Below are 15018 nucleotides of genomic sequence, written 5' to 3' on the forward strand. Positions count from 1 at the left end.
CTTCTACCTTTCACTCCTGGGAGACAAGTTTTCCTGCGCTGGCTTGGTTCAAAAACACTTATTGGAGCTGAGTTGTGTAAAACACGACGTCCACAAAAGGAAATTAAATGAATGGCAGAAGAACACCTTTCTCTTTGACATAGCAGCTCCATGTAATAATATCTGTCATATAGGGCAGCAAACGACACACCTTTAAAACTCAAGGTTGTCCGATTAACTTGAAATATGTCCTTGCATGAAAGCGCTGACACATCCATCATAGTATTTCCACGGCGTGTTATTCTGCGCTGTGATAAAGTACTTTCTCCCACCAGCAAAGAATAACCTTCACCTCCTTATTGCATGCCACGCTGGCGATACATAACGCAGTCAGACAAGAGGATCATGCATGAATTTTGCGACCTGCGGGGCATTGGCATATGCAGCAGGTGCATCGATTTAACGTCCCGTTGTCTCCACACCAACAAATCTGCGCTGTAAAGATGAGTCTGCGCACACGTTACATTAAACTGTTTGGGCAGGAATATGAAGGTGAATGTCAGATATTAAAGCTGGTCTGAGTGTACAGACTTACTCATGAGTGGGAAACATGATGCTTTTTGAACATAAAGGAAATGACACTGCATTAAACGGAGCTATAAAAGGTTCATTTGTTCCATGGCATTTAAAGGGCACTTTCACAAAACACTTTTTATTGGTTTTCGGTTGGACAAAAAGGACAGGCATAACACCTATTAGTGGTTGCTTTTATCTAAATTGAATAGACCTCCATGAGTAGGTGTAACTTTTTTCCTGTGCTAGGAGGTGACTTTGGATTATTGGCCAAAGTCAAAACTAGAATGAAAGAGGTCCAAATTCAAACATAATTATTCTAAGCAGGTTTTGACGATGTACTGTAGTGAGTGCACAATGAAAACGTCACACACACACACACACACACACACACACACACACACACACACACACACACACACACACACACACACACACACACACACACACACTTGAACACTCAGTTGAGCTTGCGACTACACATTCTCATTGACAGATACATGCGATTTATGTTCTTTAGCACAAAAGCTTAGAAATGAGCCCACATAAGACAAAGAAGAAGGCAGAGAGAAAATGAACATAAATGTTAATGCAGTATTTAAAATCCATTGCAGTCAAATTCATGCCACACTTTTCTTGTCCGCCTTATTAAGACTAATTCATTTGATAATTAACAAAAAAACTACAACAGTCCACTGTCATTTGAACATGTCATCACTACTGTAGCTCAGATAACAGATCTCAAGTGCCAACATATTTTCACACATTGCAATTTGACCCATCCTGTGTAGCGGGGCCTTCCCTCATCAGTTACATTTTAACTCTACAAAAAGCACACACACTTTGAATGACTCTACCATCGGTTAGTCATATCTTCTCCTGTTTCTTACACATCATTACATGGCCTCGGACAGAAATGTTCTTGTAAAGGTCACACTCCAATATGAGGAACACTGTCTTTCTGACCACCCTGCTGTTTTACTGAAACCCCAATGAGTCATAAGCATTGTGTTCCAAACTCTTTGGTTGGTTGACCCTTTTACGGCTCTTGAACAGGTCACAGACACAAAGAGTTTCTCTGTGACAGTAACACCTCTGTGTCCTTAGCTCGGGGTCAATGCTCAGTCTTTGGGTACAGGCAACATAATATATAAGCAAAGGAAAAGAAAAACAACAGTAAAAACAACATTATGTAAATGGAAAACTTGGGAGATTGTTAAGGAAATCTAAACTGGAAAACATGACCAAAAAAAAAATTAAAATTCCAGCTTCCTACTTTTTATCCTTAGCTAATGTAAGCTTAACTGACAATTGGTCTGTTTATCAGAAAAAAATGCTTTTTTAAGAGATAGCACACTCACTCTCTTTGGAACTCAGTTATGATCAGTGATCAGGAACCACAATCAGAACACAAACACAGACAGGGATGAGTGCAGCGATCCTAGGGCAAATGGAAAAAAATTGATTGACGGAGTACAAAAAAACTCCAGCAACAACTTCACAAGAATATAATAGTAAATGCTACAGAACGTGAGTCTTTTACAGAAGCTGAAGTGACTATCAGGCGGTGAGTGGGTGAAGAACCAAGGTTGATTTTCTGAAGAGATAATGAGCTGATGGCTGAGAGGTGTGAAAGCTGAGGAAGCTGAGGAGCTGATTGTGGGCAGTCGTGTAGTTGGACTGGCAGCCATGAACCAGGAAAGGAACAGGAGACTGGAGACACAAGACACACTGGTAACCCTCTAAACAAAATGAGCTTTAGTACTGGAACCTTGGTGTTGTCATGCCAACCAGCCTGCACTTCCACCAGTTTTGCCAGTTTTGTCAATGTCGCATCATAAAGATGCGTCATTGACAAAGTGTGTTCCACAATGCAAAACAGAAGAACAGTAGTTGAAAATTGGTGGATTGCATTGGTTACCTGCCAGCCTGCTCGGTTTTTAAAGATGTTTGTTTTTATCAAAGAAAGCAAAACTATTAATGTGCAAGACTCTATTCTCTTTATTTGAACCGCAGAATATGACAAGCCTACTGATATTGTCATGGTATACACATAAGGTCAAGGAGAAACTATCTTTGGCTATTTTTGGCTTCAAGCTTGGAACCAATCTTCATGTTCTGAACCAATTTAATTTTTGGTTGAAATGCTTAAAAGAATAATAGAATAGAATCCTTTATTGTCATTATACAGGTATGAGATGAGTAGAGCTACTCCATTTTTTAAGGTGCCATAAAAAATACAAAAACCAACAAGAGACGTACAACATTCAGGAGGAGACAACAACAAACAACAAGCATTCATACTTCAATATTCAGATACGTTTAAAGTTCATGAATATATCGGTTTAAGTAAAATATGTTTGAGTGTGTATACAAATATATTATGTCAATGCAGGCTGGAGTTTAGTGCAATTGGAAATACCTCTTTGCTACTACTGTTAACTACTGTTATACAAAGGTTTCTCTCAAAACTGTTGTCAGTAAGGTTCCATAATCCTGAAAGAAACCAGTTAAAGAACCAAAGCTGTGACACCTTCAATCCACTTAGTGGTGCTTTGATCATAATAGGTTAATATAGCCCTTAACACAATTCAAACAATAACATTGCAACATAAATATCATAGTCCTTTTTATAAAAAAATATATAGTTTGGCTTATATTGTTGGTGATGTCAGTGTCTTTCTGTGTGATTCGATTGATTCTGTCTCCATTCAGTTACAACTGTTACTTTTATGCACGAGTTCATTTATTTTGCTTGAATTTCTATTCCATTAGAGATCAGTCATCTTTGTTTCAAGAGGATTCCCGGCCAAGATTGTGTCAGCACTTTCAGAGGCAGAAAAAAAGAAAACATTTCATAATTTGATCAAATCCTGTATACTGAAGAAAAAAGCTGCAAGAAAATACATTAAAAAGCAATTGAGCCAGTGAAGAGATAAGAGATGGATGGGTTCACACAAAGTGTAGTGTAAACATTGTTAGTTTGCAATATATTGTTCTAACATCTCATCTTTCTGGGAAGGATACTAAAATGAAAATGAATCTTTGTTTTTCTTGAACAAACAAGGCTCTCTCTCTTACACAATCATCCGAGCTCTTCTTAAACTCTGTTTTAATTAAATATTGAGGTTGTTACTGGAAAGCAGTCAAAACTCTTTGGGAAACAATGGACAGTATGACAAGCGATTGAAAAAGGAGCTGTATCACCTCTTCCACCTTCACAGCTCAGATAGAGTATTGTTTCTGAATTATTCATTACTCCGTTGCTCTAGAGAGTCCTTGGACATGTATCTTTGCCCAGTGGTATTAAGTCAAAGTCACTTGTCTTCAGATGCTACAACGGTAGCCTTTTAATCATGGTCACCCTTCAGTAGAGTGTGGTTACACAAAGACTTAGCAGAGAAAACAGATAGTGAGTTTGTAGCTGGTGTAAGACATCCTCCGGCAGCTGTTAGGACACATTGTGTTTAATCAGAAGTTGCAATTGAATACTAATTTAGTTCCTAACAAGGGTGATTGAAGTGAATCCCAATATCTGCTCAGCTAATTGTTGCCTTGTAGTAAATCCATTACGGCTACATGTCTTAAGCCCCTTTCCCAACAGGCAAAGAACCTACTTGCACCCACTTAAATCCGACACTAACTAAATAAAAAACGAATAAGAAGCGTCTTTGTTAGTATTTCCAATGTTCCAAGAATCACAAAGTTTGGTTTGAAAGTTTTAAAGAGTGTAGAAAGAAGTAACCACTTCTTAATTTTACCTGTGGAAAATGATGTACTCTTTGGACTTACATCTGAAAATGCAGACACGTTTATAACAAAATGTTGTTGGGGATGGATAATATAGCATGAAATAACCATGTGCTGCGAAGAATAAGTGGCTGGAGATGTACAACCTCGTAATCTGGCAGTGTCAAATGTACTGATTGCTTTATAATGCAAACATATATCTATCCATCCATCCATCCATCCATCCAACTATCTATCTATCTATCTATCTATCTATCTATCCATCCATCTATCTATCTATCTATCTATCCATCCATCCATCCATCCATCCATCCATCCATCCATCCATCCGTCTATCTGTCCGTCCGTCCGTCCGTCCGTCCGTCCGTCCGTCCGTCCGTCCGTCCGTCCGTCCGTCCGTCCGTCCGTCTGTCTGTCTGTCTGTCTGTCTGTCTTTCTTTCTTTGGGTGAACCCAAAATGAGTTTGGGTTCACATGAGTTTCTTCTGACGAGGTTAGAAGTCATTCTTCACTGTTCTTTCCTTCTGTTTGTGGCTGGGCTTGGGAGCCAGAGTCTGCTTGTCCGTGGTCATCAAAGTTATTGGGGTGAGTCAGCTACAGCTCTCTGACCTCTGCTATAGGCAAGTCCCAAGGAATGCCCAGACTTTATTGAACTGTCCTGATCACAGCCTAAGTTCTTTCAGACAGTAAATAGAGAGTCCCTCCTCAGAGGATAAAACACTCAAAGTCTATTTTGTTGACGCAGCAATGTATAGCCTGTACTTGCGCATGCAATCTAGCACCTAAACACCTTATGTGTTTGGCATTGGGTGGTGTATGTCTTCATTAGAAGTGATCCCGCATTGCGGCAAGAGTTTGTCCCTGTGATCTATCAAGATTGTTGCATAATGTGATTATGTTTTTTATGTGTTCGTACTGTATACTTGACCAACCAATCTTCTGATGGTTTGACTTGGCTTGGGGTTCAAGAGGTTTACTTAATGATTTTACCTCTGGACTACCCTTTTTTCAGAGTAAAATGCCTCATCATTGTCGTTTCAAATGTGATGTCATTATGAAGACTTCCACATTGCAAAGATTGGAATGTCTGGACTTAAAACCGCAATATGTTTTGATATATAAATGATTATATATCTGTGTGTTGGACCATACAACCCAGTAGCCCACTGTATACTTACCATGGTGGGATGCAAAGACTCTAATATGCTGTTGGCAAAACATTAATCAACTTGTCACAGCTTCTGTGGTTGAACATGTCTTGGTTGACAAACCCAAACAGTCCACTGCAATTGATTCATTTGCCAGGCACCATGGTTGCAATCATGTTACCAAGTCAATTCAAGCATGAGCCTGTCATCAGCTTGTACATTTGTTTGGTTTCTAACATCGCTCCAGACCAACTCTGCTGTCAGTGCTGTTCAGTGCTCTACATTGTTGAGGCAAATACCATTTGAAGTTACATATTTTCAATTAAAGACAATCTGAATGGAGTTTTTACAATAGAAATAAAGTACAAGTAATATCTAACTTTTACATTTCCCTTTCAAACCCCAAAATGATGGATTTCCAAATGATAAGAATCGCCATGAAAAGAAAGTCAGACAAGACAGACAAAAACGTACTATTACAACAATCTTACACAATAAAAGATGCAGAATTTAGAAGAACATGAAACTCTTGCTCAGAAGGACATTGCCCTGATTCTGAAACTCCAAGACCCGAGGGTGATAATATATGCAAAAGGTGCTCAGAAGTGAAACATGGGGAGCCAGAGCTGAAGAAAGGTGTAGAAGACAGAAAGGAAGGCAGAGAAGGAAGACATGACGTGATGTGAATCACTGGGGACCAAAAAAAAGTTCTTGCAGGAAGGCTTCACTTTGAGCTAGAGGAAAATCAGGAGTGTATCTGAAACCTGACTGGAGTGGAAATGTCCCTGTACTGCCTGGGAGACAGGAAGTGGGCAAGCTCTGACAGAGTAGCCAGTGATTGCAAAGTTTGTCACGGCCTGCGGTTCATTTACTGGACCTTTTACTGTTTACAGACTTTGAGTGGCTATATCTTTCCTCCCTAAGTGTTTATTTTGGTGCTGCCATGGGTGCAAGGTTATGTTTTAAAGTGGGGGAGCAAACTTGAAAAGATACATAATTGTAGTAGAGTCTTGTGGCCTTCAGATTCAAGACAGTCATCTTGTCTAGATAAATTAGATGTAGGGTGTATATATACCAATGACGCATAAAGAAAACAATTGGTGGTTCAGGAAAGGAAATTATTATTTAAAGAATGGCTATTTTATATTGGAAATTCTATTAATAAAAATATTATATAGCCCAAAATGGTAGTAATAATAATAATATATTTAATTTATATAGCGCCTTTCAAGGGACCCAATGCTGCTTTACATATGGTAAGGACAGAGAACAAAACAAAACAATCAAAGTAAAAAAAAAAAATTGCAGTCGGAGTGGCAGCAGGGGGACTGTGATGGGTTAGGGGTCAAAGGCCATGGTGACCAGGTGAGTTTTTAGTGATGTCCAGAGAGGCAATGAAAATGTCCAGGGTTGTAGAACTCAGTGAAAAGAACGTTCCAGAGGGTGGGGGCTGCAACACTGAACGCCATGTCTCCAACAGATCGGAGGCGAGAGTGGGGACTCGAAAGCAGAGCACCGCAGATTCAGAGAAGGGGGGTAGGGGTGGAGGAGGTCCACCAAGTACTGGGGGGCGAGGGCATGGAGAGACTTGTACTTGAGGAGGAGTGTTTTGTACTGGATCCGGGACTTGACCGTAGTAGGTTTTTTCATTAGTCAATTTATTGAACATGTTAGAAACAAAACTAATAATAATAATAATAATAATAATTAATAATAATAACAATAACAAAAAGCAGCAAAATATATATTTTTTTAACTTTTAAGGTATCCAAAAAAATAAGAATTCTCAAATAGTTTCCGTCATGTTCAAAAGGGGCAAGGTGACTGCATATACATGTGTTTACCCTTAACTACATCCAAAAAATCAACAGTGATGATGCATATTAAAGGGCCCATGTCATGCTTTTCCGGTTATTACCTGTCCCCTTGTGTGTTATGAAGGTTTTTCTGCATGTAAATGGTCTGCAGAGTCAAAAACCCTCAAAGTACACCCTGTAGCGAGTAAAACTCTAACACAGAAAAGACCTGTCTATGCTGCCCCAGAACACCTCGTTGGAGATTTCTCATTTTCCATTGTTTGCTTCCTGGGTTCTGTGACGTGTGAACACCCAAATCAACAACAAATTACCGGATTGGCCCAAATGGACCAATCCGCGGAGCACCTCACACACCAGGATCCCTTGGCTAACTAACAGGGAGTCCCCATTGACTTGCATAGAGCTCCCTGAACGCTGGTAATAGACGAGTTGGGATCGCGGAGAAATGCTCTCCGCAGACCCATTCTCACAGCGTTATAAACCTTTTTCTTACTCAATATCAAGCCACACTTTTGTTTTTAGGCTTATTGCTGTGAGTGTTTGTGTGTGCTCAGGATGAGTTTCGCTTGTTCTCGCTGTATCGCCGACCCGGAAACCTGTCCGCTCCTCGCAACAGCTCGCAACAGCTCGCAGCAACGAGCCTCGCAACGTCCCGACCAATCAGAGCACACTGGGCTTACAGGGAGTGGGGGGGGCAGGAGCTCCAACAAGCCGTTTAGGACAGAGAGTGAATACCTGGTGAATACACATACTTTACAGAGATGCTGTATGAGAAACCAATGTGATTTTGGAAAATTGCACAATTTAAATCTATTCTAGTAGACCTCAACAATGGAAATATGATCAGTAGAAATGGCCATGACATGGGACCTTTAATAGCCATGTAAAGCTTTACTTACTACATCGCAGCAAAACGATAAGTGTGCTGACGCTAATTGTGCTAGCAAAGTTAGCTAATGTTGCTATATTGGTTAGGTGTTTCAGCAACAATACATTTCTTAATTTAGCCAATTAGATTGGCTGGATAGTGGGCCAAGCAGGTAATGTCAACATATTCAAATATTCAAGTCTACAATTGTTTTTTAACCTGGGTTAGGGTTAAATTAGTGAAGAACTGTGCCTGACTTTGTCCAAATAACATAAGGAAAAGGAAAGTTATATCAATAAGTTCAATAACTCAGCAGAAAAGTTATATTTCAGCCCAAGGTTGAAGACAAGGTAAAACCATGAGCTGCTGTGCACTTAAATGTGATATTTACTATTTATTTATTAAGCGACAGACACAATAATTCATCGATTATTTTCTTAGTTGCTAAACATTTTTCTGCCTCTCTCTTTCCTAGATGACAAGAGCCCGTGTCACCTACCCGAGGCTCCTGGTCCCTGTCGAGGACTCCTGACGCGATACTTCTTCGACAGCATGAGTCAGCAGTGCAAGCATTTATTTTACGGCGGCTGCTTTGGCAATGCCAACAACTTCAGAAGCATGGCGGACTGCCAGGCCAAATGTCAGAACCCAGGTAGGCCAGATTGAACTTTTAATCCTTTTACAGTAAAGGCGGGCAAACAGCCAAGCTGTCCAAACACCCACATTATTAGGTTATATTCCGAAACAATAATTACATCTGGACAGGTATTGTGTCCAGCAGCTCTGAATGCTCCAAAGACATTGTCATGTGGTGGGAAATTGACTGTATCTCAAAAGAGGAAAAATAAACGTGTTACTCTAAGGCCTAATAAGAACCAAAGTGTCTACACCTAAACCTTATAAGTAAGCTGTGACAGAAAATATTTTATTTCGCTGACATTACCTCAAAGGCATGCAAGGTTTAGTTTATACCTCTGGCTTCACAGCTGCTGCACAACAAGCCAAACTCATTTCGTATTGGTGACATGATCGAAATAGTTGTCTGAAAATTAACTTTTGAATGAGTCTTAGCTGACCATGAAATCACATCCCACCTTGATTTAGCATTTGAATCGTTTTAAAGTGGCCAAGGCACACTCAATTATTCCACACTATAGTCGCAGAAAATAACGAGTAATTTGCTCGAGTGTGACCAATTCTGCAAACAGCCCATGTACTGAAAATCGATGGAAAAGCTTCTTTTTTTTTTAAATAACAATTTTATTAACTGGTTTTATTAGTATTTTATATGTGTTTGCAGAACACCCTTTCCAGTCTGACACTGATGAGATTAATCTTGCTTTAATGATGATTGATCATCCGGATTTAATTAAATCTGTTCTAAATATAGGCATGAATTCCTTTGATTCATGTTTCATAGATAGCTGTGGAGACAGATGTTCTTTGATGGTACTTTTTCTATTTCTTTTCGTCAATATAGCAGAACCCACTGAGGCACCAGAAGGCCACATAATGTCTGCGAGAAGATCTGACATTGTGCAGCCGACCAGGATAACTGGTAGGACTGAATGTACACCACGCTATCCTTCAACTAAAAGTGTTGATACTTGTTGTTCTTGTCTAAAACACAGAATTAAACTAGTAAAATATCATTTTCAATATCATTCTAAGAATTCTTTATCAGATCAACTTCTTTCAATCAAAAACTGGTTTGTGTGTTCAAGTAAATCAATCCAACACATTTTAAAAAGTGTAGTTTTGCAATCATGTGTAATTTGAATTATCTGCTTTCAGTCCAATTACTCTTACATACTAAATGTATCTGCAGTTTTGTTGTTGATCTGAGTTTGTATCTTTATGGTTTATTCTAAATATTGTAAGTTGCTTTGGATAAAAGCATCAGCTCAATGAAATGTAATGCATTGTAAAAGAGCTATACCAAGTATGTCTCTCTGTGGATGGAGTATGGATCTCATGCCAGCAGCCAATTAGCATAGCTTAGCATAAAGACTGGCAAGGGATACCAGATGTCTTGTTAGAGAATCAAACAACAGCTTGACAGACAAAAGTTTGCATGTAGTTGAAGCGAGATTGAAATTGCCATGAAACATGGTAGAGTTGGTACATGGAAGTGTTGGGCAGATGGATAAACATTTTTTTTTGTCTGCATGCAGTCTTCATGCTAAGCTAACTATTATGACAAACGACAGATCCCTTGACATATGACTTTGTTTCTCAGGGGAATCAACTGTAGCTGAACCTCAGGTGCAAGCAAATGTCACTAATCCAGAGCCAAAAGGTAAGAAATAATATATATCAACATAACAAAAAACACACACACAGCTGGTGCATGCGCTACTAGCTAGCTTACAGCTAACATCTGTACAGTTGGTACATTAGCAGTGTTTAGCAATTAGGACTGCAAAACAATCCTGCATTAGATTTAAGGAAAACATTATTGCTGCTTTCTATCTGAACACGAAAGATTATTCAGTGATTTCCACCAGGTGTGCTTCTCTCTCACCTCCCAAACAAAGAAGAGTTGAATCGCACACAATTGTCCAGTCAAGATGGCGGCAGAGATAGCCAAAACAGGGATTTATTCATCTTGTATCTTGCCTAAATGTGGTGTATCATAACTTTGTATGGAATTAATCTGCAGGCGCTTATGTTCGAAATTAGATTACCTGTCATCCGGGGATAATGCACAAAAGGAAATAATTCAATCAGATATAAGCATACTGGGACGGGACGGAGTGGCGCAGTGGGCTGTGTGTTTATCATCAGATCAAGGGTGGTGTTGGGGAACTCCAGTTCAAAACCCGCCACTGCGTCAGGCCGTTGTGTCCTTGGGCAAGACACTTCACCTGAATTTGCTCCTGTGGGTATTGTCCACAGTACATGACCGTTACATGTGTGTATTTGTAAAGCGCTTTGAGCATCTGGAAAAGCGCTATAATAAATGTAAGGAATTATTATTATTAATTATACTGAGTTGCTGATAACAGTTTTTAAATCCATTCACCTTGAAGATTTCTGAAATGTTTTAAGATGAGATGTCCTTTTTCTGTCTCATCACATTAATGTAGACAGCGAGGCAGAAAGCCTGAAGCAGTACATGCTGTGATAATTCATAACAGAAGTCCCAGAGCAGCAGACATTTTGGATACATGAACTGTTGTTAAGCAAAATCAAATCTATCATCCTGTCTTCAGAGTAGCAACCAGTCCATGCTGAATTTCTCAGTTATGTTTATAACTCCAATTAAGCTCCAGTTCTTTTAATTAACCATTGTGTCTTGCCAATAACTTCACTGTAATAAAATAATAACTCCAGCTGCAGTGATGCATAGATGGTAGACAGCTTGCAAAATTACTTCCGCAGTGCGAGGCAAAGGGCAACATCGAAATGCATACTGTAGCGTCTCCTTCCTACAATTTGTTACGTATTCCCACTTACAATTTGTTTGGTGAATTAGTAGTAAGGGAATATATATCATCGTTCAGGGCTCTTTTGTACCCAACAAGAGAGCACGCACCTGGACTGCTTCCCTGAACTCATTCAAGAGAGTTATAATTTTTAAGAATCCAATTTCCTTCTTGTCAGGAAATATAGTGAGGGGAAGATTCAGGATAAGTTCGCCTTAGTGCTGCCTCCGCTACCAGTCTATGTTCTTTATTTCCGCCATGAGATCTCCAGCACAATAATATATTTCAGAAACAATGCTGGCATCAAAGTAAAACACCTCCAGAACTTACATTTGACAGATTTAGAGGATATATTTTTAACAATTCATATCAGTCATCAATATCAGATGATTTTTTTACTGCTGAAATTAAATTGGGGCATTTAAAGTTTGAAGGCATTAGATAATTGTCATAAACAGTATCCTGAGTATGATGGTGGTCCGCCAAGCATATATTCTATGTTGAAATAAAATACTGACATCTTGTGGTTATACAATGACGTACACTCTCAGTGCCATTGGGAAAAGCTGTATTTTCGAGCTGTGTGACTATAGATCATAATTGCATAACAAGCTAAAGCAGCTCTGAGTTAAGGATTTGATTCCGCTACCACAACTATCAATTTTCATCTGGCCCTTTCTTAGAATAAAAGTTTTTCGACATTGTGCAGTTTTGAATTTGGTAGAATTCTTAATGGATTTTCAGTGAAATGGTATTCAAAAAATGTATTCAAGCTTGTGAAATTCTTGCAGGCTGAAAAAAATGTATTGAATGTTTTTTGACAAAACATTTTTTAAGGAACATAATAAATCAAATACCAACTGAAAGCCTGAAATAACCCTCCATTGGTTTTTCAAATTCCAATGTGATGTTTCATTTCAACCAACCAATGTGGATTTATGGTTTATCAAAATATGTGTTTTTCTCGGTCTTGGGATTGGGGTTAGGGTTAGAGCAAAACAAATTAACAGCCCAATTTATGTTCATGATACAAAAACTTTGGTAAATTATATTTTAATAAGCTTTCCAGTTTCTCCCTCAGATATCGTCAGTGGCGTTTTTATATGTACAAAAGTGGTGGGGCACAAAAAATGTAGATGTCTATATATAAGCTTCTGCAGTGACGTGCAGTGAGGTTCATGGCTGGTGAGGCACTGACTCTTCAGGTTTACAAATATTATATTTTGACTTAAATCAAAATATAATATTATTTTCAAAAGCTTTTTTTGTCTGATGCTTCGATTCATTTTAAACAGACAGTTCAACATAAGGATACCCAAAAAATGTAATTTTATCATTTAAATATTGAATTGTTCTGTCTTAGTAAGATCCCATTTTCAATAAAATTGCGGTCTTACCTTGATTTGAAGATGAAGTCCATTTGCCTATCCTTCTGGACAAAAATCTCTATTACTTTTTTGTAAAAGTCCTCCTTATCTTCTTGTAGTTTCAAAAGTCGAATCATAAATCTAATCGATAGATTTATGATTAAAAAATTATAAAAGTAGGGTAGACATGTGGATATTATCCGGCTGAACAAAACGTGCATTTATCTAACAGGTACGTTTCCCACAGATCTTATTTCGAGCTATTTTCTAAAATCCTATGGAGAAATCTCATTGCTTTTTTGTCGAGGGAAGCCACGCGCAGCTTACTTCCGGGTTTTAGGACGCGTCACTGCAGCTCTCTCGTCTCCTCTTCACACACCACACTTTTCGCGGCACACGTACTTACAGCCAATCAGCTCTGAATTATGTGAGATGACGTATGGTGGGGATGGCAGCTCAGTGCCCCTCTGGTCATTATTATTTTGCCACACACATTAAATAGAAAAATACTCTGAGCATGCGCAGTGTAGTTTTTACAGTCACCATTCAGTTAGACAGTGAGAGGGAGGGGCATGATCGGGTTTTGTCCCACATGGCTCTAAACAGCTCAATAGGCACACACTGTAGACACTAATTAGAAGAACACAGACTAAAACAGCAATGTACAGACGAATCAGATGATTAAACATGATCTTAAAATATATTTTATATATTTTGTATTTATTTATTTTTTGCATTTTTTTGTAATCATTATTTTTAATACTTTCTGCTGACAATAGGTGGGGCTTTGCCCCACCTGCCCCTAATGACCAGTCGTCACTGGATATCATGGTGGTGATTGTTGTCTCATTGAAGTGAAGTGCAGAGGATTTCTTCTTGTATAACATTCTTAAATAATTATAATCAATAATAATAATAATATCAATATTGATGGATAGTTAAGATCATTAGGTGAAATAGATGCAAGTTGATCCCAACAAATTAGTAATACATTTAGGCCCCGTTTACATGGATACGGTTCGGGTTGTATCTGCTACTTTTCTCTTTCGTATAGCCCGTTCGTTCACACGAGGCCGTAAGGGACCCGCTGAAACGGACCCCTCAAACGGTAACGGGTCCCAAGGTGGATAGATCTGCGGACGGAACGCTCTGGGGGGCCAAACGGCTCAGTGTGTACGTCCTATACGATCATTTTCCTGATAACAATGAAGCCATAGCCCCGCCTCTCCCCACCTCTGCTGCTCACTGCTGTAGCATGGTCAGTAGCTACTGCTACTGACCATGCTACAGATGTTAGTGCAAAATCTACAGCTCCTCTACCACAACCATCAGCAACAAGTGGACATAGAGAACTACATGAACTACATGTTGCTAAATCCACCGTGGAGAATAAACAGAAGGGCAACCAGGCAACATGGCAACCATGCTCGGGGGTCTTCTTCGCTGCTTTTGGTGTATTTTGTGGCGGAAGTACAGCGCCACTTACAGGCCAGGCATATGTAAGGCAAGGCAAGGCAAGGCAAGTTTATTTATATAGCACCTTTCAACACAAGGCAATTCAAAGTGCTTTACAAAAATGGAAGACATTAAGAAAATGGCATTTAAAATCAGTCATTAAAAAGAAAAGATAATAAAATAAACATTAAAAGAAAAAATACATGGATAAAAGTTACAGTGCAGTTTAAGATGTGAATAGTTCAATTAAAAGCAGCGGCAAAAAGAAAAGTCTTCAGCCTGGATTTAAAAGTAGTAAGAGTTGCAGCGGACCTGCAGGTTTCTGGGAGTTTGTTCCAGATATTTAGAGCATAATAACTGAACGCTGCTTTACCATGTTTAGTTCTGACTCTGGGGACAGAAAGCTGACCAGTCCCTGAAGACCTGAGAGTTCTGGATGGTTCATAATTTAGCAGTAGGTCAGACATGTATTTTGGGCCTAAACCATACAAGTACATGTACTACAGCGTCTCCAGCGGGTCGAGCGGTCTCGTGTGAACGGACACGTTTATTGAGCCGATTGCGTGTGAACGGAAGACTTTTTTGATATCGAATTCGGTTCATCTTCGTTTGCGTTCCCATGTAAATGGGGTCT

General features: G+C 39.2%; 1 protein-coding gene across 1 annotated transcript in view; it reads left to right on the forward strand.

The window, feature by feature from the left end:
• tfpia (tissue factor pathway inhibitor a) overlaps positions 1-15018 on the forward strand; it is a 53688-nt gene that overhangs the window by 35826 nt on the left and 2844 nt on the right. Inside the window, exons 3-5 of the mRNA XM_034134365.1 lie at positions 8610-8786; positions 9615-9692; positions 10374-10433. Of these exons, the coding sequence (XP_033990256.1) occupies positions 8610-8786; positions 9615-9692; positions 10374-10433 (315 nt within the window). The remainder of the gene's footprint in view (positions 1-8609; positions 8787-9614; positions 9693-10373; positions 10434-15018) is intronic.

Source organism: Trematomus bernacchii, unplaced genomic scaffold, assembly GCF_902827165.1.
Source record: "Trematomus bernacchii unplaced genomic scaffold, fTreBer1.1, whole genome shotgun sequence".
NCBI lineage: Eukaryota > Metazoa > Chordata > Actinopteri > Perciformes > Nototheniidae > Trematomus > Trematomus bernacchii.